Source organism: Micromys minutus (genome assembly GCF_963924665.1).
Source record: "Micromys minutus genome assembly, chromosome: 29".
In the NCBI taxonomy this organism is placed as follows: Eukaryota; Metazoa; Chordata; class Mammalia; order Rodentia; family Muridae; genus Micromys; species Micromys minutus.
Window position 1 is genome coordinate 9,507,794 of NC_137964.1, and position 25,846 is coordinate 9,533,639.

Genomic DNA, 25,846 nt, shown 5'->3' on the forward strand with positions numbered 1-25,846 from the left:
AGCCAACCATGCTCGTGGTGGGAGTCTGTGTCTTACTGCGATGTCTATATTAAAATCTCTGCCATTTTCTGTCTCCAGCTAGAGTGGTGCCTTAAAGAGGTGGCAGCTGATGTCACCACTCAAGTGTCCTCCTTAGAGCAGAAGGGTCAAGTGTCATGTCTTCATGGCCACCTCAAAGACTGCTGAGCAGCGCCATCCCAACAAAAATTATTTCCAACCTAGAACTTAATACTTGCTATCAATCACTAATGAGGGTAAAATAACATTCCCAGACAGCCGATGTCTTTTTTAAATCTTCCATGAGCCCTTTCTCAGGAAGCGTCTAAAGAGTATCTTCCATGTAAAATCATGAAGACAAAAGGAAGAAGACACAGTGTGAACAGACCATGTCTAGGCTGGGAATGTGAGGATGAAGAACAAGCCTGGGAGGCAGCGTTGCTGTAGGCACCGAGAAGCCAGAGCAGAGAAGGGGGAAGATCCCGGAAGTGTGTCTCCGTGTGATGTGAGCCAATGGGAGTCTCTGCTAGACGGACGCTGGGCTTGGCAAGATCAGTGAGCCACGGGCACGAGGAAAACCGAGCAACGGGAAAAGCTATGTGGCTATTCAATTCAAAGAAGACAAAACTAAGGAAAATGAAGCAGCTACCATGCCGCAGTGCCCTGCTCTAGGGGCCACGTATGACGTTCTGCACCAGTTTGGCCTCCTGTCCCCAGGAGCCTTTTAGCCACTCTGGGCCCTGATGTGTGGAGGGTGGGTCTCACTTCCTTCCCTCCTCCTTAAGTAGTCTTTCTGCCTCACGCTTTATGCACAGAACCAGAGACATCCTATAGAGGGCACTGAGTTTCAGAAAGCCAATGCACCTTCAAAAGAAATTAGGGAGCAAGTTAATAATGGAACGTGGATTTACTTACATTTTGGCCCAAACAGAGACAGGAAGACACCTGCTTCCCCTCTCCCCCCGCCTTTTCTGTAAGGGTGTTACAATTTGATAGAAACAAAACAAAACCTAAAAACCTCAGAAATATGCATGTGCTGATTAAGCTATCAAAACCCTGAAATGTCTCCCCAGAAAGCATGGTCCCCCTCCAGCTCTAGCTGACACCACGACTTTCCTTTCCTTCTCCCACGGTTGGATTCTGAGGAGAGGGACTTATTTCTGTGAGGTCCATAGGTCCAGACCTCCCTGTTTACAACAGTTTCTCCCAGCAGCTCAGCCTCACAGGAAGTGGAGGAGATTACTTCCGGGGGCGGGGGGGGGGGGAGGTGATTTCGGAACATCACATGACACGGGACTTGCAGGCACTGCTTAGCACTCTTCAGAGTTTCGCCGGTTTGCTATCTCTACTTCTGAATAGAAGACTCAGTTGGAGCCACTTTAAAAACGGACAACAAATCCCTCTGGGAAGAGAATGGTTCCCAAAAAATACAATCCAAGGTTTCTTGTCAACCCCTCCTAGAAGAAGCCGATTCTTTGTGATGACTGTTCAACACTGCGAAGCCAAGAAGCTTATGAGCTATTATTAAATTCATGGAATAAATGTTTGTAAATGAATCTGGGCAAAGCCCAAGGACATCAAGAGCTTTTTCTTTTAATGATACAAACAATCTTCAGGGATTATTTCTAATCACAAGGGCTGGTTGTAAGGATTGAATATGGGGCTGCGGCAGGGGCTGAGGCCTCAGAGCAGGCATGCCCATGCGATCTTATTCTCTGATTCTCTATAGGTAATTTGCCAAAATTCCCTGGTGGCAGACATGACCTTACAGAAAATGAGAGAGACAGAAACGCTGCTGGTAGGGGTACATGTGGAGTCTTCCCTAAAAAGGCATTAAAAAAAAAAAAAGACTGGCACGTGACACCAAGAAACCACGCATTTCTTTGGCACACCGGGTCCTTATGTTCATCCTCACCTTTCCAGCTCTTGATGTATTCTAATGCTCTCTGTAATCCACATTCGTAGAGTTTGTTGACGCCTGCCGTTCCTCTTGCTTAGAGAACACAAAAGGTCCCAGAGGCAGGACAGCTGCCACTGTATAAATTGCATGCTCACATTTTTCTTATCTCTTTTCTTTCCGTGGTCAGTCACCAAGGCCGCCCTGGGAGCAACTCCACAACCTGTCTCCTAAGTAACTTTCCACCACAGTAGGTAAATGGAGAGAGGATTGACAGGTTGCTTTTCACTAGCCACAAATCCATGAGGCTCGCTGTTTTTCTGTAGTCTTACTCTGTCTGTTGATGTAGAAATGTGTCAATTTTTCTCTCTTTGAATTGAAGTGTTCTCTCCTGGGAGTGGAAAGGAGTGATTTAAAAAGCAAATGAGCCCATGGTCTGTCTGATCACCAGGAAGGCTCAGGGAGAAGGGACTGGTCAGCTGATTCCCAGCTGGAGAAGCTGGTGAGAAAGGAGAGCATTTAGAAGGTAGAGCATTTAGAAAGTCATGGGAGCCAAAACAAAACAAAACAAAAAAAGCTTGTCTCAGCGCTGCTGAAAATAAGGGGAGCTGTTCAATGAGGGTGTTGCAGAATGACATGGCCGATGGCACTGATAGATGTTGACGTCAAAGATCCTGTGATGACCTTCAGATGTCCTTTATCTCCGTTCTTTCAGTCCTGTCTCAGTCCTGCACCCGGCCGTGTGCCTCCTCCCTGGACCCTTATAGTTTTCTGGTATGGTTTCCTGTGGTTCATGGTTGACTGGTATTAGAAACATTGAGGCACAGCCCTCGGCCATGTCTCCAGTGTCTCCAATGTCAGTAGGCTCATCATCTTGCCCAGTAATAATTCTGGTCATGAGCTGGGATACTTTATTAACAATTAATATCAGTGATTTGAAAATTATTAATTAATTAATTATATGTATGTGGGTCTTGCCTGAATGTCTGTCTGTGCATCGCATGCATGCAGCGCCTGAGGAGACCAGAGAGACTGTCAGATCCCCTGGAACTGGAGTTACAGATAATCGGGAGGTGTGTGTGGGGGCTGGAAACAGAAGCCAAGTCTTCTGTAAGAGCAACCAGTGCTCTTAACCACCGAGTCATCTCTTTAGGCCCTAGAAGGATTTTTGTAGCAATGTGACTTAGTATTAAGTAGAATGATTTAACAAATGTTGTTAAGTTCTGCACAATGTGAGCTATGAAATTACTTTTCCCTCCTTTGAAGAAATTTAGAATTCTATTTTATTATTGGCATTTTTGAGGTAGAGTCTTACTATGTAGCTCTGCTTGTTCTGGAACTCCCTACGTAGAACACGCTGGCTTCGAATTTGCAGAAACCTGCCTTTCTCTGTCTCCCAAGTGCTGGGACCAAAGGCATGCTCCACTATACCTGGCTTCCTTTGAAGAATATTAAAGCAAGTGAAAACATTTTGAGCATGGTGAGTTGCCATTTAGATTCCTTTAACTGAATCAGAGACCTACCAGTAAATATGTAAATATATGCAAATTAGACAAACCTGGACTGGGATCAGCTGGAGGAGAAGATGGGCTTTTTGTGAAGGAATTAGAACCAAACAAGAGCTTCAAGGGCCTGATGCTTCCGGATGTTACCTGTGGTCAGTAGCACAAAAACAGTCTTTCTTCTACAAACAAATACCCATGCATAGCACATTCACCCGTGCACACCCAGACACACCCACACACATACATACTTCGTAATTACTGTGAAAATATGGGGATGAGTCCACCGGAGGATGAGATGTATGAGCAGAGCCACATTTGTCTCAGACAATAGCATCCTGCGTCAGGCAGGTGAAGCCAGGTGAGATGCTTGCTGGATACTAGCCAGCCTCCCCAGTGGTACTTGTGGGTAGGTGTAGGAGCAACGTCCTTCCCATCTGAGCTGCCACTCAAAGTCCTTCCAACAGCTGTCACCTGAGTCAGGACTGTAGTAGTGTCTATATTTTGAAGAGAAGAAAAAAAAAGTCATTCCAGCTTCTAGCTGTTCAAAATTCATCTATTTTGCTGCCGAGGATTTGAGCGTCGAGACTTAGTCATCACCTCAGAACTTCAGCTCATCTCTTGGTGTTCCAGTCAAATCCATAGCATTTCATACTAAAACCCTTTTATGCCAGGTCTGCTGGTGCTCACCTTTGATCCCTGTGCTTGGGAGGCAGAGGCAGGTGGGTCCCAGTGAGTTTCAGGCCAGCCTGGGCTAGTTTGTGAGTTCCAGGACATAGTGAGAACCTGTGTCCAAAAGCTAGTTGTGAGTTCCAGGACATAGTGAGAACCTGTGTCCAAAAGCCAAACAAAACTGACATTTTAAATATATAAATGAACAAATATTCCTACTCATATTCAGCTCCCATGGTCTCTATTATAAACTTATCTTCCCAAAGCAGTAAACTATTCATCTCTTAGGCTAGTTTTGTGGGTAGCATTATTTTCAGAGCATCCTGGGTACATTTTTAGATCTCTGCCTTCATTCTATAATATATATATATATATATATATATATATATATATATATATATATATAGTCATGATATCAATACAGAAGATATTGAGAAGATTTTGGTTTTGCTCCTAACGTGTCTTCCCTAGAAGGTGGAATAACCTTCAAAAGAGAGGCCAGGTGTCTGACTTAAGAGCTTATGTTTCTTTTGGAGAGGTCCAAGTTATTTGATAAAATACAACCAGTCAAAAGAATAATTCAATCAATGAAACCACTTTGTAGACAATAAACCAGTATCACTAGAGCAGTGGTCCTTTACCCTCCCTAATGCTGAGACCCTTCAATACAGCTCTTCATGTTGTAGTGATGCCCAGGCATAAAATTATCCTCATTGCTACTTCCTAACTTTGCTACTGGTATGAATTATAATGTAAATATCTGATTTCCATGACATCCAAGGTGTGACTCTCCAAAGGGGTCGTGACCCACACATTAAGAACTGCCACACCAGATATCCTGTGTTAATAATGTAGGAATTCTGGGAACAAATTAAGCGTTCCTAACTATAATATTTTTCATATATTGTAAGGCTAAAAATGTATGAAGTTGTTCTTCACACTTGTGAGAGTTAGGGGCAATTGTAAGGTGTAAGAAGGGGAAGACTAGTGAATCAATAATTGTGAATGGTAAGGATTTAATTAGTTGAGTGATTCAAGACTTCGGGCTGGTGAGAACTTGAAACCAGCAACACCGTCAAGGTAGATGAGCATCGTCGCAGAGAAACAGTGGTGGGTAATTTGCAGTGGAAATTCCATAAGCTTGGAAATCCGGTCTGTTTTAAAACTGAAAATTTTTCATATGATGAACAACACGTACTCATTACAGAACGGTCAGAACAATCAGACAAATAGGAGACAATTAAAAAATGTCTCCAGTCTCTCTAGGGGATAGATAGGTATTAGTCCTGCCCTTGGTCCAAATCTTTGAAATGCTGTCCTGGTCGTTTGCTTTGTTGGTTTTGTTTGTTTTTGTCGTCTTGTTAGAATCATCTGAGAAGAGGGAGATTGAGTTGATAACATATCCCCATAAGACTGGCCTGTAGGAGATTCTGTGGGGCATCCTCTTGGCTAAGGTTTAATGTAGGAGGGTCCAGCCCATGGTCCGGCATTGTCCCCCCTGGGAAAGTGATCCTGGGTTGTAGACAGGCGGTAGACAGAACAAGCGAGGAAGCGGGTTCTCTCATGGTCTCTGCTTCAGTTTCTGCTTGAGTTGTCACCCAGACTTCCCTCAACGATGAAAGGTGTGCGACCTGAGGTACGAGCTGAAAGAAACCCTTTCTCCACAAGTTGCTTTTGGTTGTGGTCTTTATCACAGCAACATAAAGCACCTCAAGGCAGCTGCCTTGTGTATAAATGGTCTTCTATAAGTGTATGGTCCTATGAGCTAACTAACAGTCTACATGATTATCTGTTGATAAGTACAATTCTGTCTTGGCTTCCCTCAGTGATGGACCATGAAAGGGATATGAAGCCAGATAAATTTTTTCCTCCCAGGGTTGCTTTCAGTCCTGGTGTTTTTATCATAGCAACAACAACAACAACAACAAAGAAATACTAAACCAAGTCCTAAGCAGAGGGAAGGGTGACATTGTAGTCAGTAAGGGGCTTGCTTGAGTTTGGGCCACAGAACCCAAAAGGCCACGTTGTGATGTTTCTGTAGTCTCAGCATCAAAGAGACAGATACAGACTGGTCCCTGGAGCTCACTGGCCCAGCCACCTTAGCATAATTGGTGGGTTCCAGACCAATGACAGACACTCTCAAAAAACAAGATAGAAAGCTCCTGAGGAATGGTACCAGAGGTAGATAGACAGACAGATATACACAGACACACACAGACACAGACACACACAGACACAGACACACAGAGACATACACAGACACACACAGACACACAGTTACACAGACACACACACACATACACACGAACACACACAGACACACAGTTACACAGACAGACACATGCGCACACACGCACACACACCAGTCCCTGGGTACCACAGTTCTTTTCTGTTTGTCTACCTGAGCATCGGGTTAGACTCTGTCTCTTAAGGAACGCTGTGTAGAGATGGCTGGCTGTTTTGTGGATGAAAAATACAGAAGGGTTATTCTGGGGAGATCATTAGATGAGTGTTTTGTGAGAGATGTACTGGACATTCTGTTAAGGAACTGCACTTTATAATCTACAGAATTGTGCTGATACAAACCAGAGGATAATTTGGTCTGTAAACACAGCATTAAGCCAGTCAGCTGGCTTGTGTGACAGCTCAGCACAGCAGTGACCTTGAGGAAGTCCCCAAGCATGCATTGTTCTTAAAGTTGAGGTGAAGTGTACCAAAAAGGAAAGAAAACAAACAAACAAAAAGCCAACAAGGCCCTATTTGGCTTAAAGTGTTCCGATCCTTTGTCTTTTTAAGAAGTCTACCTCTGAGACCTTCCATCATGGCTCTTGGGTATGGAGTGACACACACACACAGGTGTCTGAATTATTTTCTACTTATGGGCTGCATTTCTTTCACTGTCGGCCTCTGCTAATTTAATTAAGATTTTAATTTTAACTCTCACAGGATTAAATTAATCTTCTAAGAATTAGTCCATTTTAATTTATTTTTTTGATCTAAGGGATTGTCACAACCAAGTGACCTCTTGAGCATGGCCCCTGAGATGTGCATAAATGAGTGGTAAAGTTACCTGTGGCTGTTTTGTTTTAGCTTTGAGCACCCAGCTTCCTACCAGGTGTCCTCCTTGAGACAGTGGTCTATGACTTGAAGATAATTCGATCTCCTTAATTTGGGGGCTTTTTTGTTGTCTGTGATTCCTTTCCTCTCTTACACTTCACATGAAGCATCGAGTACATGGTCAAGCCGTGCCAATCCACATCAGTGATAACTTGTGCCTGGCCACTTACCAGCATCTCCTGTTTATTCTCATATTCCACCTGGACCAATGGTCCAAACCACCATCTTCTTTCTCCTGGCCTTGTTGGAGGAAATCACCGTCGGGGTGAGCTTTAAGGTCCTAGGCTTAAGATCCATCCAGTGCAGAAAAAAAAAAAAAAAAATCTTCTCCTTGCTGCCTTTGAATCAAGATATAGAACACACAGCTCCTTCTCCAGAACCATGTCTGTCTATGCTGCCATGCTTCCTGCCATGATGATAATGGACTGAACCTCTGAAACTGTCAGCCAGCCCCAATTGAATGTTGTCCTTTTTTAAAAGTTGCCTTGGTCGTGGTGTCTCTTCACAGCAATAACATTCTAAGACATAGAGAAAGCCAGTGTCTCTTGTTATGTTCGTCTTAGGTACTCTACAACTCCGAGTAACATTAGTACTAGTAGTATACCCACCATTTGCCTCTCTATAAGTCTTTATGTTTTACTGCTCAGTCCTATGAGTTTTGGCAAGTCCATGTGTGATGCCTAATCTTGTTTGCCAACTTAATACTCTTGGGAAGAGGGGACCTCAGTTGGGGGATTGCCTTCACCAGGATTGATTCGTGGCCTTGTCTGTGTGGCATTGCTTCATTGATATATGAAGGCCCGGTGCATGATGGGTAACATCATCTCTAGGCAGGTAGGCCTGGGCTCTATCAGAAAGATAGCTGAGTAGCCAGAAAGTTCTTTGGTCTCTGTTTCAGTTCTTACCTTCCTCAAAAATGAACTGGAACCCGAGAGCCAAACGAACCCTTTCTTTCCAGGGGTTGCTTTTGGTTGCTGTTTGGTCATTACAACAGAGGACAGTGCCCATCTGTGTGACAAGTCAGAGACTTTAGAGAGGCAAAGAACCCACCCACTACCATATAGAACTTTCTGTAACTCCTCACCAGCCCTCCCCCTCCACTGTTCTGCTTCCTGTCATTAGATACTAATGTGGAGGTTTATAAATGGAGTCCCTCAGCTATGTGAGTGTCCTTGGTGTCCTTGCTCTGAATGATGACTTTTAGATCAATCTGTATCATGGCACTAAAGGGTGGTTCTTTTATTATTATTATTATTATTATTGTTATTATTATTATTATTAATTTTTCTTTAATGCTTTTTGTTTGTTTATCTGTTTCCCGGATTAAACCTAGGTCCTTCCATGAGCTAGTGAACATTTCACTACTGAACTCTATCTTCAGTGTGGCTTTCCTCCCTCCTCCCCCCCCATCCCCTTCCTTCTCTCTCTCTCTCTCTGTAAAGGTTTGGAGACAGGCCTCACTGTACAGCCCGGGCAGACCTGGTTTAGTCTTTTGTTTTTGTTTTTGGCTTTGTTTTTGTTTTTGGCTTTGTTTTTTCTTTCTTAGCTTGTAGACAGCTGCTACGGATCCTGAAATATTACTGTGCTCAGCGAAATCAGGCACGCTGTTTTTAAAACATGAGAGACAAACACATTTACTTCCTTGAATGGTTTGCTGAACTTGGAGGATGGTTGAGGAGACCATTCTTGGGTGACTGAGCTGAGACAAACTAGAAGAATATTTGGGGAAATAAAGTGGATATTTGGCACATGGTCCTCTGGCTCATGTGGCGAGAGGAAAATGGGATCCATCCTTCTGGAAAATACACAGAATCAAGCAGCAAATGGGAGTAGCACTTCCCAAATGTGCATTGGGGGAATAAAAGGCTAACAGATAGCCCCTGTACTTGTGGGACAATATGAATAATTAATCAAGGGGTTCAAAGGTAAAGAGGAAATAAAACCCAGATTAGTCTCAATGTTTGTTAAGCGTAAAAGAAACAGATGAACCATCAGGGGTCAGCTGGGGTTTCTGGGAGCCCAGAGTTGGCTGTGTAAAGCCTCGTTACAAGAGACTCCTGGCCCAGTCTGAACAGCCCAAGTTCTCACAGCTACGTTTAGTTGTCTCTTGTCCCTGGCTTGACCCTTGAACTTTCAAGAAGCCAGCATTGTCTCAGCACTGTGGATGGTGGGCCAGGATGTTAAGGTTCATCTTTTAGTTTTTTGGGCTGATTCACAGAGAAAACAAATGTTCTGAGAGTGTGCATTAGAATTTTGGGGATGACAGACAAATGAGAAATAGTCAGTTTGACTCCAACAACTGGAGTCTATTTGGAAACTCCCAGTCTCTTAGGATAAATCGCATAATCCTATTTGGAAATTCCTGGTTCAGCCACAGATGGGAGATTGGTTCTTTTTATTTTATTTTTTCTCAAGCCCACAGATTTAAAAAGTACATAAACTAAAGATAACTTAACAGTAAGCTATTCTAACAAGTTCTTATTTTATTTTTCCAATGTGAATCGTAACTATTCATTAAATACAATGGTTTTTTTTTGTTTTTTTTTGTTTGTTTGTTTGTTTGGTTTTTTTTTACATTTTCCCACTGGCTGCTAAAACACTGGAAATCCCTCAGGTCGTGGCAGCAGCTCTCTGCAGGGTGGCCTTCCTTGGAATAACTTACTGGCTTTCACTTATTGTTGTACTATAAGTTAGTCACTGTGTTAGATCAGATGAAAATTAGGCATCAGTGGGGCCGGGAATCCAGTAAATATTGCATGCTTCCTCACAATCAGGGAGGAATTTACCATCTTCTTTTCCTCCATAGGCTCATGCCAAAGTCTGGCATCTCTACAACACCTCTTTCCGCCCCACTCAGGGGGGCCAGGTGTCTATTGCCTTAAGCTCTCATTGGATAAATCCTCGAAGAATGACTGACCACAACATCAGAGAATGCCAGAAGTCTCTCGACTTTGTGCTAGGCTGGTTTGCTAAACCCATATTTATTGATGGCGACTACCCGGAGAGTATGAAGGACAACCTCTCATCTCTTCTGCCCAATTTTACCGAACCTGAGAAGAGGTTCGTCAGAGGGACTGCTGACTTTTTTGCTCTCTCCTTCGGACCAACCTTGAGTTTTCAACTATTGGACCCTAACATGAAGTTCCACCAATTGGAGTCTCCCAGCCTGAGGCAGCTCCTGTCTTGGATAAAACTAGAATATAACCACCCTCAAATATTTATTGTGGAAAATGGCTGGTTTGTCTCAGGGACCACCAAAAGAGATGATGCCAAATACATGTATTATCTCAAGAAGTTCATAATGGAAACCTTAAAAGGTAGGCTTTCAAGTAAAATTCTTACTTTCTGCCAAAATTTACACATGCACATGCCCTCCCCCACATACCCACACACACCACATGCACCCTCCTACACACATACACCTCCCACATACACACACATCACACACCACACACACCATACTATACACACATCACACACATATGCACATCATATATGCACATATCACACACACACATCACATACCATAACATACATCACATATAACCTACACCACACATATCACATACATAACACACACACACATAAACACAAAAACATACCTTAAAAATCAGCAGACTCTCAGTCTCTCATCTACATTGTTAGATTATATAATACAGTATTAAAAATCTCAGATTGCCTAACACTCTGAATATATTTCTATTTGTTCATTTGTTTTGACTCAATAACATGCTTTTTCTTTCATTTTTTTATTCTTTGAAATGTCCATACATTCATACAATATATGTTGATCATTTAGAACCACAACTAGCTCCCTCTTTCAACAACAAAGCTTTTTTTTTTTTTTTTTTTAAAGCAAAAGGCATATTCATATGGTCTGGATAAACTGAGCTTAAAGGATTGCAGAAGTGGTCCCATTCACAGCACAAGGAGACAGGAGTCACAATGTTAGGTGCCCAGGTTAGGAACACAAGCCATCCTGGTACCTCTGGGCATGAAACACTACCACTGGGGGTGGGGTTGGGTAAAACTGTCTTGGAAGACATTGTCTGGGGGCATCATCCAGATTTGATAAGAGCCTTTTGTGAACAAGAAAAAAATGTTTACCAAACAAGAAGCATCACACCTGACTTGTTTCTGTATTTTATTGAGATTTTATTTATTTTTATTTTATGTATGTGAATTTGTGCCTGTATGTGTGTCTGCAATGCCCACAGAGGCCAGAAGAGGGCGCGGGATCCCATGCACTGGAGGTAGAGTTGTAAGCCACCATGTGGATGCTGGGAACCAAACCCAGGTCTTCTGGAAGAGCAGCCAGTGGTTTTAGCCATTGAGCCATCTCTCCAGCCCCGGGCCTTGCTTCTTTAAGTAGAAACCCCTCCTCTGCTCTTGAGTCACGCTAAGCCCAGTGGAGGGTGACACCGCTCTTGTCCTTTCTTCCTTCTGCAGCCATCAGGCTGGATGGGGTCGACGTCATTGGGTACACCGCGTGGTCCCTCATGGATGGTTTCGAGTGGCAGAGGGGTTACAGCATCCGACGAGGACTCTTCTATGTCGACTTTCTGAGTCAGGACAAGGAGCTGTTGCCCAAGTCTTCGGCCTTGTTCTACCAAAAGCTGATAGAGAACAATGGCTTCCCTCCTTTGCCTGAAAACCAGCCCCTTGAAGGGACATTTCCCTGTGACTTTGCTTGGGGAGTTGTTGACAACTACATTCAAGTAAGTCAGTCGACAAAACCGACAAAACCGGTCAGCAGGTCAGCAGTGCAAGCCTCCTGCCTCCTCACCAGGCTCTTGCCATGGCGCAGCGCTGGGGAATTTGAGCCAAACAGGGTTCCCTAGTGAGCTTGTGAACTACATAGTCCAGAATGCTTCAGTCTTCAAACATCTTTCAATCCACCACTTGCGCTTCCCATTAGGTCCAAAGGGAAACAGATTCAAAATAGGAATACGTAAGCTCTGTTAAGACAATACAATGACACATCCCTTTAGTGTTATGGTTGAAATCCCTCCTCGGGAAGTTAAGTGTCTCATAAGTAAGATTCAGCAGAGAAGTCCAGAGAATCTCAGGGAAGTTGCCGAGAATGTGGCCGGAGCATTTGGCAGATTCCCTCCTTAGCGTAGAAAACACCTCAAGAGAAAAAACCATTATTGCTTTACTGATTTTTTGATAGCACCGTGGTGCTCCAAAATGATCAATTAGTATTTATTGAGAATTAACTGTGTAGGAAGTCCTCAAAACTGTTTTTAGTTTCCCCGGTTTTAAAGTGACTTGTTTCTTGTGGTTTGACTGAATACTTAAGCACTTGTTGGCTGCCTTTTGCGTACAAAACCCTGTGTGAGTTGCTGGGTTTACCCTTGTGATGAAGACAAAGTTCGGTCTGTAGTCAGATCTCGAGGTTTATTAACATGTTGGATTCTAGTCCAGTGGTCCTCAACCTCCCTAATGCTGTGGCCCTTTAATACTGTTCCTCATGTTGTGCTGACCCCCCAAGCCATACGATCATTTTTGTTGCTGCTTTATAACTGTGATTTTGCTATTGTTATGTATTGTGATGTAAATTACATCTGTGTTTTCTGATGGTCTTAGGCGACCCTGTGAAAGGGTTGTTTGATCCCCAAAAGGGCTGTGACCCCACAGGTTGAGAACCACTTTTCGAGCCCATAAGAACGGACTACACGTTGCAGCTTCAAAAGAAACATTTGGGGAAATGCTTGGGTCCAAGGAGAGGCTTTCTTACTGGAATGGAAGTTTGATTTTCTGTAGATATCAAAATGCTTCCTTTTTGTTTGGAAGCACATTGTCTATCCTTAATGTATTTCTGCCTCTGTTGATGTAGGATGCTATTTTGGCTTTTAGTTTATGTAGCTCAATCTAGAGGTAATTTTGGACTTAAACTCTCTCTCCTTACCTTCTAAGGACAGCTGAGCATTGTTGGGTGGAGCTGTACTGAGGCCTGAGATGGCTCCTATAGGGCTTCGTGGTCTTGTTTTCCAGCTTGGTTATATTGACCGCTGATTAAACAGGGGGCTCTTGGGGTCTACTGGAAGAGGTCTTCAGATCACAAAGGACATGTTCTAGGAGAGAGTAATAGGACTTCAGCCCCTTCCCCTTCCTTTACCCATTTAATCATAACATGAGCAGTTGTCATACTCCGTGTCCCCCACTGTGGTGTGACAGTCCCCCAAACAATGAGGCCCATTGACCACTGACCAGAGCATCCAAAGCAGTAAGCCCAGATCAGCCTTAGCTCTTTGACTTGGTTTTCTCTTGCTAGACTCGATGGGATGCTAGCCAACACCATGAGGATGTCTGAGAGCCATAAACAGCCACGTCAGCATTGTCCTGCTCAGAGTGAGATTTTTTTTTTCTTCTCCCTCCTTCTCCCTCAGTACAAGGTGATCTGGAATGTCCTATCCTAATTTGTCAGACTCTGCAGTCAAGTTTAGGTAGACTCTAACATGGCAGAAATGGGGATGTTGAAGAAGGAGGAAGAAGATAAATGTGTCCTACAACCCCTCCCTCCTTCCCTTTGTAGGAGCCAGGAGTAGATTAGATGATTCCTGGTCTTTGTTGTGTTTCTTTACTTCTTGAGAGGTTCCGGCTGGCCATGTCCCTGCACTGGAGGCTCATACACTCTATCTGGCAGAGCAGCTGGGGTCTGCCAAGTGACTTCAAGTACGGTCAGTACACAGACTTGCATCTGTGCAGCGAGGCAGGGCTGTGTGGGAAGCCATCTTCCTCTCAGTCTGTTCCCTTAGGATGGGTTGTGGCTTCATGTTGAAGTGAGTGCTAGGGTTTTGTTTGATGTGCTGGAAAGAGAAGGGCAACCCCAGTCAGAACCAAAATCGTGGCAGTGTTATCTATTCCTTTTGCAGGGCCCTGTGTCAGTCACTGTTGCTGAGTCACACAGCCCTTAAGGCTGACATCAGCGATGCAGTGTCCCCAGACCCTCTCTCTGGCTGTACTGTCCTTTGAGATCATCTGCTCAGGGTGTCTGACCGGCTACATGTTCAAGGCCCTGTACTTCCTCTGTGAATCCAACCAAAACCACAAAAGCTGTTGTCAATCCTGCTATGGGTGTAAATGCACTCGAAGCTCCCTGGCGAGAGAGGCTACAGCTGGGTTTACTTCTGCTGCCCGCACTGCTGGTTTTCCTCTAGATCCTTACAGCTCCTCTCAAGACAACTAACTCCCTGAATGCCGTCTCCCAGTGCGAGCTGGGTTTCTTTGTGACAGGGGGTACTCAGCATATCTACAACGTTACATTATGTTAATGTCTCAAGAAGTGATTTTTTAAAAGAATATTTTTTATTAATTCTTTGGGAATTCTATAGTGAATTTGGATCATATTTATTATCCCCCTAACGTTTTCCAGATCCATCCACATCTTCCCAAACCCCGAACTTCACATCGTCCCCCACCTCTCCTCAAATGGCCTTTACTGTGATTTGTACTGTCCATGTAATTCTGGTGAGGGCCGTCACAGGAACGTGGTCCACCTACCAAGACCTACATCCTCAAGGGAATTGATTCTCCCTGCCCTAGAAGTCTATCCACATTCTATCCACAGAGACTCAGGAGTGGGTGCTCAAGAACCCTTCTCTCCCCTTCCCTCTCCTCCTCCCTCTCCCTCTCTCATGGTAACAGTCTGACCACCATGGCTCTGTGCACACAACCCCAGATGCTCTGAGTTCATGAGTGCAGGGATTCTGGAATGGCTGAAAGATGCTATCTCTGGTCCTCCCTAACCTCTGCTCTGACAACCTTCCTGTCCGTCTTAGATGGTTCCAGAGTTGTGAGTTTCTACATTCACCACTGTTTGCTGCACCAAGGAACTTGGTGAAATGATTTTTTTAAAAAAAACTTTAAAGCTCCTCTTTTTCTCTCCTGGTTATTGCTCCATACTGGAGTTGTGGCACTCATTGTACCCAAATAATTAAAAATATCCTCCTAAGCTGGGTGATAGTGGCCCATGCCTTTAATCCCAGCACTCAGGATGCTGAGGCAGGTGGATCTCTGTGAGTTTTAGCCAGCCTGGTCTACAGAGTGAGTTTCAAGACAGCTAATGCTACCCAGAGAAACCCTGTCTTGAAAAACATAAACAAAACAAAGCAGTGTGTGTGTGTGTGTGTGTGTGTGTGTGTGTGTGTGTGTGTATCCCTCTAGCTACACACTGCCTGTTAGAAGTTTATAACTGGGCACATTCACATGGGGGGTCACTTTGCACAGACTTGGTGTCCCAGTGCCTGAGTTTGTTTGCTCAGACCTATGGGTGCTGTTTGTTGGTTCACCAAAGTGAAGCAGATTCCATACAACGCGGAGCGACGCTGTGCTCCACCTTGTGAGGAGAAACTTTTACCGATGACAAATTAAATATCCTTCCTCGTCCTTCTTCAGAGACCCAGTTCTACTTTTTAGCAGAACCTAAGGCGGTAACTGCTGTAAGTTAGATGGACTTCTTGCCTGAACATTCATTTCAATGGCTTTCCTAGTTTGGAGAACTGACCCCACCACCCACAATCTTACATGGCCTGTCATATTTGTTTTTAGTTAGACTCAGGAGAAACTGTTATTCTGGGGGTGGTTTTGGTAGAGGGGTTATGAATTTAGTCCATTCAAAGTTGAATAAAAATAATCCAAAAAAGGTTGCCTCTGGCTCTGAAGACTTGAACCTTAAAAGACTAATTTTCTCTTGTGAAGCATTTGTGGGTGTTTGGCGGTGGAAGGGGACTTCTGACACATTCTTCAGCATCAGAATGAGCCATGGGTCTCCAGAAAGGCAGCTCCCCTCAGACCTTTTGAAAAATTGCTCCCCTTTGTAGACACTGCACTGGCCCTGCCCCTTGAAGAACAACATGCTTACACCCGATGAAACCTGAGCCAGAGATTCAAAAACAGGGTTCGCCAGACCCCCTTCTTTTATGGGCAGTGCAGATAAAGGCCCCTGCTCTCATAGGAGTATTTCAGAGCAAAACCCAGCCTCGCTTGCCACTGTGAGGTGGGCTGTTCCTTTCTGTGCAAGCCACAAGATTTTCTGATGCTGCTTGAACACTTGGCCTTCATTTCTCAGCAACTGTTTTCATTTCTGGAGGCTTACATATTTCATGGCTGAGAAGAGTTATTGTTAACATTGTTACAGAAATACAATTTAGAAAGCACAAACCCTAAAACCACACTTTAAAGGTCCCCATGTAAACATGTACCATTTAAAAATGGCACTGTCTCTTTGCATACTTTTAAATCATAACATTATGTTATCAAAGTTTTGTGCTTTGATTGTTTTGGATTGGGTTGGTGGTGGTGGTTTTGGTTTTGTTGAGGTTTCTTTGTGTAGCTCTGGCTGTCCTAGAACTCACTCTGTGGACCAGGCTGACCTTGAACTCCGCCTCCAGATGCTGAGATTAAAGGCACATGCCACCACTGCCCAGCTGTGTTATCTGCCCAGATGATCTTTGTCATCATCTCTCAAGCCAACAAAAGGCAACCGTTACACACATTTGACACCCAGAACAAGCATCAATCCAGATCGTAATTTTAACAAGCATGGTTTAGTAACACGCATCACTTTGGTTTCTGATTTTAAATTACTCATGAGTGTATTTTCTTCATTTCTTATTTTTTTAAAAAAACAAATCTATTTTTGTTTGCTTAGAAGCAGTCTTAGGACCGGAGAGATGGCTCAGTGGTTAAAAGCACTGACTGCTTTTGCAGAGGATCCCGATCTGGTTCACAGCACCGGCATGGTGAATCAGAACTGGCTGTAATTCCAGTTCCTGAGGATCCAACGCCCTCTTCTGGCCTCTCCGGCCATTGCACAATTTAAATACACCTTTAAAAACAAATAGAAAGTAGTGTTATATCACTAAGGGCTTCTTACATTACAAGCAAAACATGAATGCTAGTTTCAGAGATACATACCTGTAATCCCAGCACTCAAGAGTCTGAGGCAGGAGAGACCAGCCTAGGCTACATATTTTTTAATTGAAATTAAACAATAGAATATTGTCTGCTTCTATTCTATGTACTGTCTGTGAATAGAAACCCCTAGTGTCTGTTATCTGAGGTAACAAATTTCAGATTTAAAAATATCTTAATCTAAGAGTTTGAATAAACAAGAACTATGAGAAATATACACATGCATTGGTTTTGTTTGTTTGCTTTTTAAGGGGAGTGTTTTCTTTCTTGTGAGCAGCAGTTTACATATTCAGATGGAAGAGAGCCTGATTGCGTATCTCTTGCTTGCTAGAGTTGTTGAAGTTATGCCTGCATTTTTCGGGTCTGCCCAGATAGCTAACAGTTGCTCCATTCTTTGTAGGTGGATACCACTCTCTCTCAGTTTACTGACCCGAATGTCTATCTGTGGGACGTGCATCACAGTAAGAGGCTTATTAAAGTAGACGGGGTTGTAACCAAGAAGAGAAAACCTTACTGTGTCGATTTCTCTGCCATCCGGCCTCAGATAACCTTACTTCGAGAAATGCGGGTCACCCACTTTCGCTTCTCCCTAGACTGGGCCCTGATCTTGCCTCTGGGGAACCAGACCCAAGTGAACCGCACGGTTCTGTACTTCTACCGCTGCGTGATCAGTGAGCTGGTGCATGCCAACATCACTCCAGTGGTGGCCCTGTGGCAACCAGCGGCCCTACACCAAGGCCTGCCACACGCCCTTGCAAAACATGGGGCCTGGGAGAACCCGCACACTGCCCTGGCGTTTGCAGACTATGCAAACCTGTGCTTTAAAGAGCTGGGCCACCGGGTCAAGTTCTGGATCACCATGAACGAGCCAAACACACGGAACATGAGCTACCGTGCCGGACACCACCTCCTGAAAGCGCATGCCCTGGCTTGGCACCTGTACAACGACAAGTTTAGGGCAGCTCAGAAAGGCAAGATATCCATTGCCTTGCAGGCTGACTGGATAGAACCGGCCTGCCCTTTCTCTCAAAAAGACAAAGAAGTGGCCGAGAGAGTTTTGGAATTTGATATAGGCTGGCTGGCAGAGCCTATTTTTGGCTCCGGAGATTATCCACGTGTGATGAGGGACTGGCTGAACCAAAAGAACAATTTTCTTTTACCCTATTTCACCGAAGATGAAAAAAAGCTAATCCGGGGTTCCTTTGACTTCCTGGCGCTGAGCCATTACACCACCATCCTGGTGGACTGGGAAAAGGAGGATCCGATCAAATACAACGATTACCTGGAGGTGCAGGAGCTGACTGACATCACGTGGCTCAACTCTCCGGCTCAGACGGCAGTGGTGCCTTGGGGGCTGCGCAAGGCGCTGAACTGGCTAAGGTTTAAGTACGGAGACCTCCCGATGTACGTGACAGCCAACGGCATCGATGATGATCCCCACGCCGAGCAAGACTCCCTGAGGATGTATTATATTAAGAATTACGTAAATGAGGCCCTGAAAGGTGAGACACCCCCTACACACACACACACACACACACACACACACACACACACACACACACACACCCTCAAGTCCCAGAAATGCTATCACCACCAGAACGTGTATGGTTCTTGATGGAGAGGAAACTATTGCCCATCCTGAAGTAGAACAAAAGACAGCCATTTTCCTGTGGCGAAAGAGCGTGCTCGGGAGTGGAAAGGGGGATGGGGGAGGGGACCAGAATCTGTCAAAGCCTAGCCTCGAAGGACCCCAGGACTCCCTCCCTCCCTCTCTTCCATCGTTCCTTCCTTCCATTCCTTCAGGTGTGTAACAGTTTTTTCCCCTACTTTTTAAAATTGTTTTTGTGAGCATAGTAAATAACAGAGTTCCTTCCTTATGAGATTGTGTGTGTGTGTGTGTGTGTGTGTGTGTATGTGTGTGTGTGTGTGTAGGGGTGTCTCATTGCAGATCGCGCCCATTCACTTCCACCTCTGCCCTCCCTCGTCCCCCTCTCTATCTTTTGATAGGCCTCCTCCCCTGCCTCCTCTTCCTCACAGGTTATCCTGGGCTTTCTTGCCACATTTACACTTTTTTCATCATTTTGTTTTCTTGAGAATTTCATTCATGTGTACTTTGTATCGTTTCTGTCTCTACCTCTTCCTTCCCCTTCTAACTTCCTTCTGTCTCCTTCCTCTCAAATTCCATGACTTCTTTGTTTATGAGTGTTACACAGACACATATACATGCCACACAGACCACACATGCACAAACCACATAGCACACAGACCACATAGCACGCACACATAGCACACACATACCACATACACACCACATACCACACATACACATCACACACATGCATACCACACACATACATACACATATCACACACTACACATATACCACACCACATACACACACCACTCACACATCACACACATGCATACCATACACATACATACACATATCACATACTACACACATACCACACCACACACACACACACACACACACACACCACATTCCACACACACACATCAGACACATGCATACCACACACATACATACACATATCACACTACACACATAACACACACATACACACCCACACACACACACACCCCACCAAGTCCATTTGATGTTGCTGGTATGTGCATGTATATCCCACTTGGCATTGGCTAACCCACCAGGGAGCTTAACTCGATGAGAAAACTGATTTTTTTCTCAGCAGCCATGGTTGCCTGTAGCTCTTCATTTAGAAGTGGGGCATATGAGATTTCTCCCACTGATGCTGGCATGTCATCTGGTGGTGTGACTGTGCAGGTCTTGTTTACAGAGCTAGACTTCGTGTGTACAGCTTACCTATCATGTCTAGGACAAATGATCACAGGGTGCTAAGCCTCAACTGACACCTCTACAATGCAACGTCTATACCCAAGGCGGTGGGAAACTCATAGAAGAGGCATAGGTGTAAGGACATCATCAGAGTACCAGAGTGCCAGAACACCTCTTACCTCATGTGTGCATGTGTGTAAGTGTATATGTGCATGTATAGATGTGTGTATATGTGTATGTGCATATGTTTATGTGTGTGTATTTTTATGTGTATATTGTGTATGTGTATACGTGTGTATGTGTGTATATGTGCATGTTTATGCATGTGTAAGGAAATTGCTCAATTGTTCCTTTCTCTCCTTTACCCTCTCTTGTTCTTAAATCTCCTCAATTTAGATCTTTTCCTCAGCACTCATAATCCTATAATTACTGATTTCATGTCCTTGTGAGTTTGTGTGAATGTGTGTGTGTGTGTGTGTGTGTGTGTATGTGTGCAATGTGGAATGGTGTGGTGTGTGTGTTATATGTTCATGTGTAGTGTATGGTATGGTGTGGTGTGTGGAATGGTGTGGCATGTGGAATGGTGTGGTGTGGTGTGGTGTGTGTGTAGTGTGGAATGGTGTGGTGTGTGTGTGTGTGGTATGTGTGTATGTGTGGTGTGTAGCATGGTGTGGTGTGTGGAATGGTGTGGTGTGGTGTGGTATGTGTGTGTGTGGTATGTGTTGTATGTATGATGTGTGGTGTGTGGAATGGTGTGGTGTGTGTGTGTGTGCGTGTAACATATAAGCCATAAGAGAAAAAGTACAACCCTTGTCTGAGTCTCACTTATTTTGCTTAACATGATGATCTCTAGTTGGATCCGCTTTCCGGCACATGGCACCCCTTCGCTCCTGTTTGAACACAATCGTGTACACACGCCTTTGTCTGTGTACAGCTCTGTTCTCCTTTCATCTGTCGATAGCCATCTCATTCCTACCGCGACTGGTGCAGCCGCCCCACAGCCTTGCGCTCGCCTATTTGTGCTTGTGCAATACCGTTCCCAGTGAAGTCGGATGAGTCTCGAGTGTGTTGTTGAATAGTACCCAGGCTTTTCATTACCCGCCAAGGCTGTGTCAAAAGGCTGAGCTGTGTATAAAATATTACAGTTAACTTTGTTTTTCCCTAGCCTACTTGTTGGACGGCATCAACCTTTGTGGCTACTTTGCGTATTCGCTTAGTGACCGCTCAGCTCCCAGGTCTGGCTTTTATCGATACGCTGCGAACCAGTTCGAGCCCAAACCGTCTATGAAACATTACAGGAAAATCATCGACAACAATGGCTTCCTGGGTGCTGGAGCCCTGGGAAGGTTTTGTCCGGAAGAATACACTGTGTGCACCGGATGCGGCTTTTTTCAAACCCGGAAGTCTTTGCTGGTCTTCATCTCGTTTCTCGGTTTTGCTTTTGTTACTTCTCTCGCTCTTATTTTTTACTACTCCAAGAAAGGCCGGCGAAGTTATTAGTAGTGTGGACGTCTGCCTGGCTATTCGCTCCGGGATCAATGTGCTCACCTCCGTCAGCCGTCAGTACCTCGAGCGGTAAAGCCACATCCCACACATCTGGATTCCAGAAAAGCTTCTTTTTTTTTTTTTTTTTTTTTTTTTTGGTCACAGATGGTAGAGGTTTTAAACAGGTATTGGTGACTATAAAATATTGCAGGGGGAATGGTATCTGAACCCGTCTTGGGTGGCAATTAGACACCTATACTCACCGCAGTTTGTGCAACGCACCGTATGGAACCCAGGAGCACCAACAGTGCCAAACAGACAGGAGTCTGAAGAGCAACGTTAAATTCGCTTCTTTTTTTTTTTTTTTTTTTTTGGAAGTAACGAATCTCTCAATTGCCATCTTAATACCTGGACTTTACCCGCTCCAGTTTTACCAGGCAAGGTAGAAAACTGTCTCGTGGAGATGGCCCAGAGCCCCAAGGCCAAAACAGCCCGTTAAAAAGCACGATTCCTACCCAATGCTGCTAATACTGACTTGTGAATACACTTAGAAAGCACGTTATGGAAATTGTTATTCGTGTCAATGTTTTCGAGGTGTGCCCCTAAACCCCAGATTCTTGACGACTTTTTCTTACTGACTTTCCTTTTAGAGCCTGAGCGTTGGAGATTTTTTTTTTTAATAATTGTTCGCAAAAATAAAGATGACACCTGAGCTGCTGGCCTCTCCGGAAGCAGAAACTGTGTATTGCAACGCTCTGCAGCAGTTCCCCGAAGAAGGGCTTTTTTTTTTTTTTTTTTTTTTAAATAAGCAACGTGAGTGATTTGGTTGAACATCCTTTTATCTTTGAACAGACCCTGGAATGAATGAAATGACCTTTCCCACAGGAGGAAAGATGAGCTCTCACCTAAACTGGAAAAAATGCCTCCGTTGCGTTCTTCAGAATACGCTGTCAGTGCTCGGATGTGTGATGGATGTTCACATTTCTCAGTAGATCCGACAGCAATCCCGTGTGAGCACACAGGGAATCTGTCCTTGTGGCTGCTGAGATCTACTGTGTGCTTAGCTCCTCACTGAGCTTTTACGGCAACCATGCTACTGACTTCTGTAGAAAGGGCTAATTAGGTCTTCTCCTTCCACAGCTGTTACCCCAAGTCTTACTGACTCTCACCGGGGAAGTCTCTGCGCTACACCTCAGGAATGGTCTTATCGATAAGCTAGTACCAGAGCAGGCAAGAGAAATCAGTCGTAGCAGGCGCAGCTACCCTTGCTGGTACAGCGTCACCGTGCACGGCTGGTGATCCCGTTACTCTTCATCTTGCGAGGTGGCATAGTGAACGATCAGCTCTTGCTGTGGTGTTCTTTATGCATCTGGACTTATTATCGAAACCAAATGCTATAGAATCAATAGTTTATTTTATGTCTATTTTTCTTGATTGCAGAGTAATATATATTAATTGTAAAAAGATTAAAAATAAAAACTCTATGTAAAGAAAAATTATAATATAATTCAGAGATGCCATATTGCATAGACAGACTGTGTTATGTGTAGACTATGTAGGCGTACATCTTCTCTATTCATTTTTACTGAAATAACTTTTCTGTCATTAGTCATCAGGAGTGAAATTTTAATGGTTATGGAGAATATTGCCAGAGTAGCTCAAAACTGTTTTATTTGTAGGTCCCATTTCCCATTAATTTGTTCAAGAATAAATATCGTTTAGAAATAAATTTCTTGCTGCATCATTGACTCTTTTTTACCCCTCGAATGTAAAGAGAAGCAATTCTGTTTCTTGAGGGAGCATTATAACCAATCATTGCGTGTCTCTACCTTCTACCGTAATTATGTGCCTGTGGATTGGTAGTGGATTTCTTTTGAATGAAATTCTTTGTCCGGAGGCACAGAACTTGTGCTTATAACTTAATACTTGGAAGGCTAAGACAGAATGACTGGGAGGTTAAGGCCAGCCTGGGCTATAGACTCTTCTTCTAAGTAACAAGCAAAGGGTATCAGGTGACCAGAGCAAGGTGGACATTCAGATGGCCGTAGGGGGTGAGACCTGAGAGAACAGCAGAGAAAAAGCCAAGGAGTACTGTACGAGAGTGGTGAGGAGCCGTGTGGGAAGCCACTGTATTTGCCATTACAAGATGGTGCCCAGCCCGAAGGGAGGGTGGCCAGTTTTGAGATAAACAACCTAAGTGCGCATGCACGCCTGCCTGTTTTTGCTGAATCATGGTGACTGAGTATGCTAATTAGGGCGCACAGAATGCACCAATCAGGTGGCGGCACAGTCCTCCTAAGCATATATAAGGAGGGCTGGTTTCTGGGCTCGGGGTCTTTCGCTACTGCAATCAAGCCCGCAATAAACGCCTGTAGAAGGATCCTGTTGTGGCGTGTCTTCCTTGCCGGCGAGATAGGCGATCGATACAGAGCCGGGGAAGAGAAGAAACAGACACTGCAAAGCTCAAAGGGCATCATGGGAACTTCAGGGACCACCAGCCACTGGCTCGATGGAGGAGATGGGGACTCCATCTTGTTTCAGACTTGAGGACTGGGGAAGGCAGAGAGGGTCTAGGGGGAGGGGCTTTTGGCTCGTGGGGTTGCCTTCGTTTTCTACTATAATAACTGACCACGTCAAACTAGACAGCTCATAGAGAATGCAAGTTTATTTAGGTCAAGGATCTGTCAGGAAGTGCAATGCCAAGGTGCCGGCATCTGGCAGAGGCCCGTGGCTGTACAGCCCCGTGGGGGATTGTCACATGGCAAGACAGAGCAAACTCGTCAACACTTGTCTTCTTTTAAAGCTACCATCATCTTCATGGGGACCCTATCCTCCCAACCCCATTTAATTCAAATCATCTCCAAAGACCAAATATCATTAATATCTTTGGAGATTAAGAATCCATATGTAAGTTCCCAGGGAGACCCTCAACACAAACGGGACGACAAACCAATCCATTCTCCCTTCTACAGTTCCTCTATAACCTATAAAAGAACTCACATCACCCCAACTGGGCTACACCATTGATGGAAAGTATCCTAAAGGTCTATATGCAGATTGTTGCTTTCCTCATTGTAGTGATCAAACACCCGACCAGAAACAGCTTGGGGGTGGGGGGAGGGGCGGGTTTACTCTGGTTTGAGATTCAAGGAGATACAGTCTATCACAGCAGGTAAAATGTGACAGCAACAGCCTCAGTCAGGCAGCAGAGAGGACAAGCATAGGACCAGACTATCCAGACCCAAGGCTTGTCCCCAGTAACTCACTTCAACCTCCTAACATGACCAAACTCTCAACAGTACCATCGACGGGAGACCAAGAGGGAAGCTTTTCCACTGAAACCCCTACATTCTACCCAGGGCTCCCATAGGCTCATGGTTATTCTATGGCACAAAGTACATTCATTTCAAGTTCAAAAGTCCCCTATTGTCCTTTTTTTATTTTTAGATTTTATTTTTATTTTATGAGTGCTTTGTCTGCATCTATGTCTGTGCACCACATGCATGCAGTGCCCATGGAGGCCAGAAGAGGGCGTCAGATCCTCTGGAACTGGTTACAGATGGCTGCAAGCCACCACGCTGGTGCAGAGAATCAAATCAGGGTCCTCTGGGAGAGCATTCAGTGAACTTAACCACTGAGCTGGCTCTCCAAAAGCCCTTCCTACCCCATTATCTTTATAGTCCCAATACTAATCAGAGGTCCAAAGTCTCAGGCTGAGGAGTTGGTTTAAGTTGTCTTTTGGGGGTGGGGGCAGGGCTTTATTTCATCACAGCGAAGAAAAGTGCATGACATAATTTTTCTAGACGAATTCCACTTACTCTTAACATGTTTCAGATTTGCTGGTAATATTTAGAGCTCAATAGTATAAAAACAGTCTGTTACTATCAAGATGGTTTATTTGCCCTGACACATTAATTTTTATGACTTTTCATAGATATGTTCAGATTCCTTCAGTAAAACTGAAAGTTCAATTCTTACATTTGCTTTATGATACTAAATTATTTTGCTGTTATATTATTTGAGTATATGAATGTTTTATGGGTAGAATCCTGAAGACCATTTGGCAGAAGATATGTCCATATTTGTGTCTTGTGCCATCTGCTCCTTTGAAACAATCTAATGATACAGACAGAACATTAGAATTTGCATGTTTGTTATTTAGTTGGTAAATAGTTGCAGACTTCTCAATTTTTCATCTATTTCCAAACCCTTTAGTGGGGTTTCTTAGTTTAATAATAATCTTTGAATATGCTTATTTTATGGTAAAACAATTTAACAGTAAATTGCTTTATTTATCTTGTATAAATTATTTTTAATAGAAACAGCAGCCATTCCCTTTAATGACTAGAACTGATGAGTTTGGAAACTTCCATTTCTTTGGGCTGTAGTTTCTGCTGTCTAATTATGGCTTCGAGCACAAGTGTTGCCTAAGGCATTTTGTAT

General features: G+C 44.1%; 1 protein-coding gene across 1 annotated transcript in view; it reads left to right on the forward strand.

Moving 5' to 3' along the window:
* KL (klotho) overlaps positions 1 to 21,418 on the forward strand; it is a gene marked incomplete at both ends in the record, with an annotated part of 36,291 nt that extends 14,873 nt beyond the window's left edge. The window contains 4 exons of the mRNA XM_080940437.1: positions 9,992 to 10,502; positions 11,635 to 11,903; positions 17,504 to 18,605; positions 21,084 to 21,418. Coding sequence (XP_080796563.1) covers positions 9,992 to 10,502; positions 11,635 to 11,903; positions 17,504 to 18,605; positions 21,084 to 21,418 — 2,217 coding nt within the window. The remainder of the gene's footprint in view (positions 1 to 9,991; positions 10,503 to 11,634; positions 11,904 to 17,503; positions 18,606 to 21,083) is intronic.
* Positions 21,419 to 25,846: the final 4,428 nt, after the last annotated feature.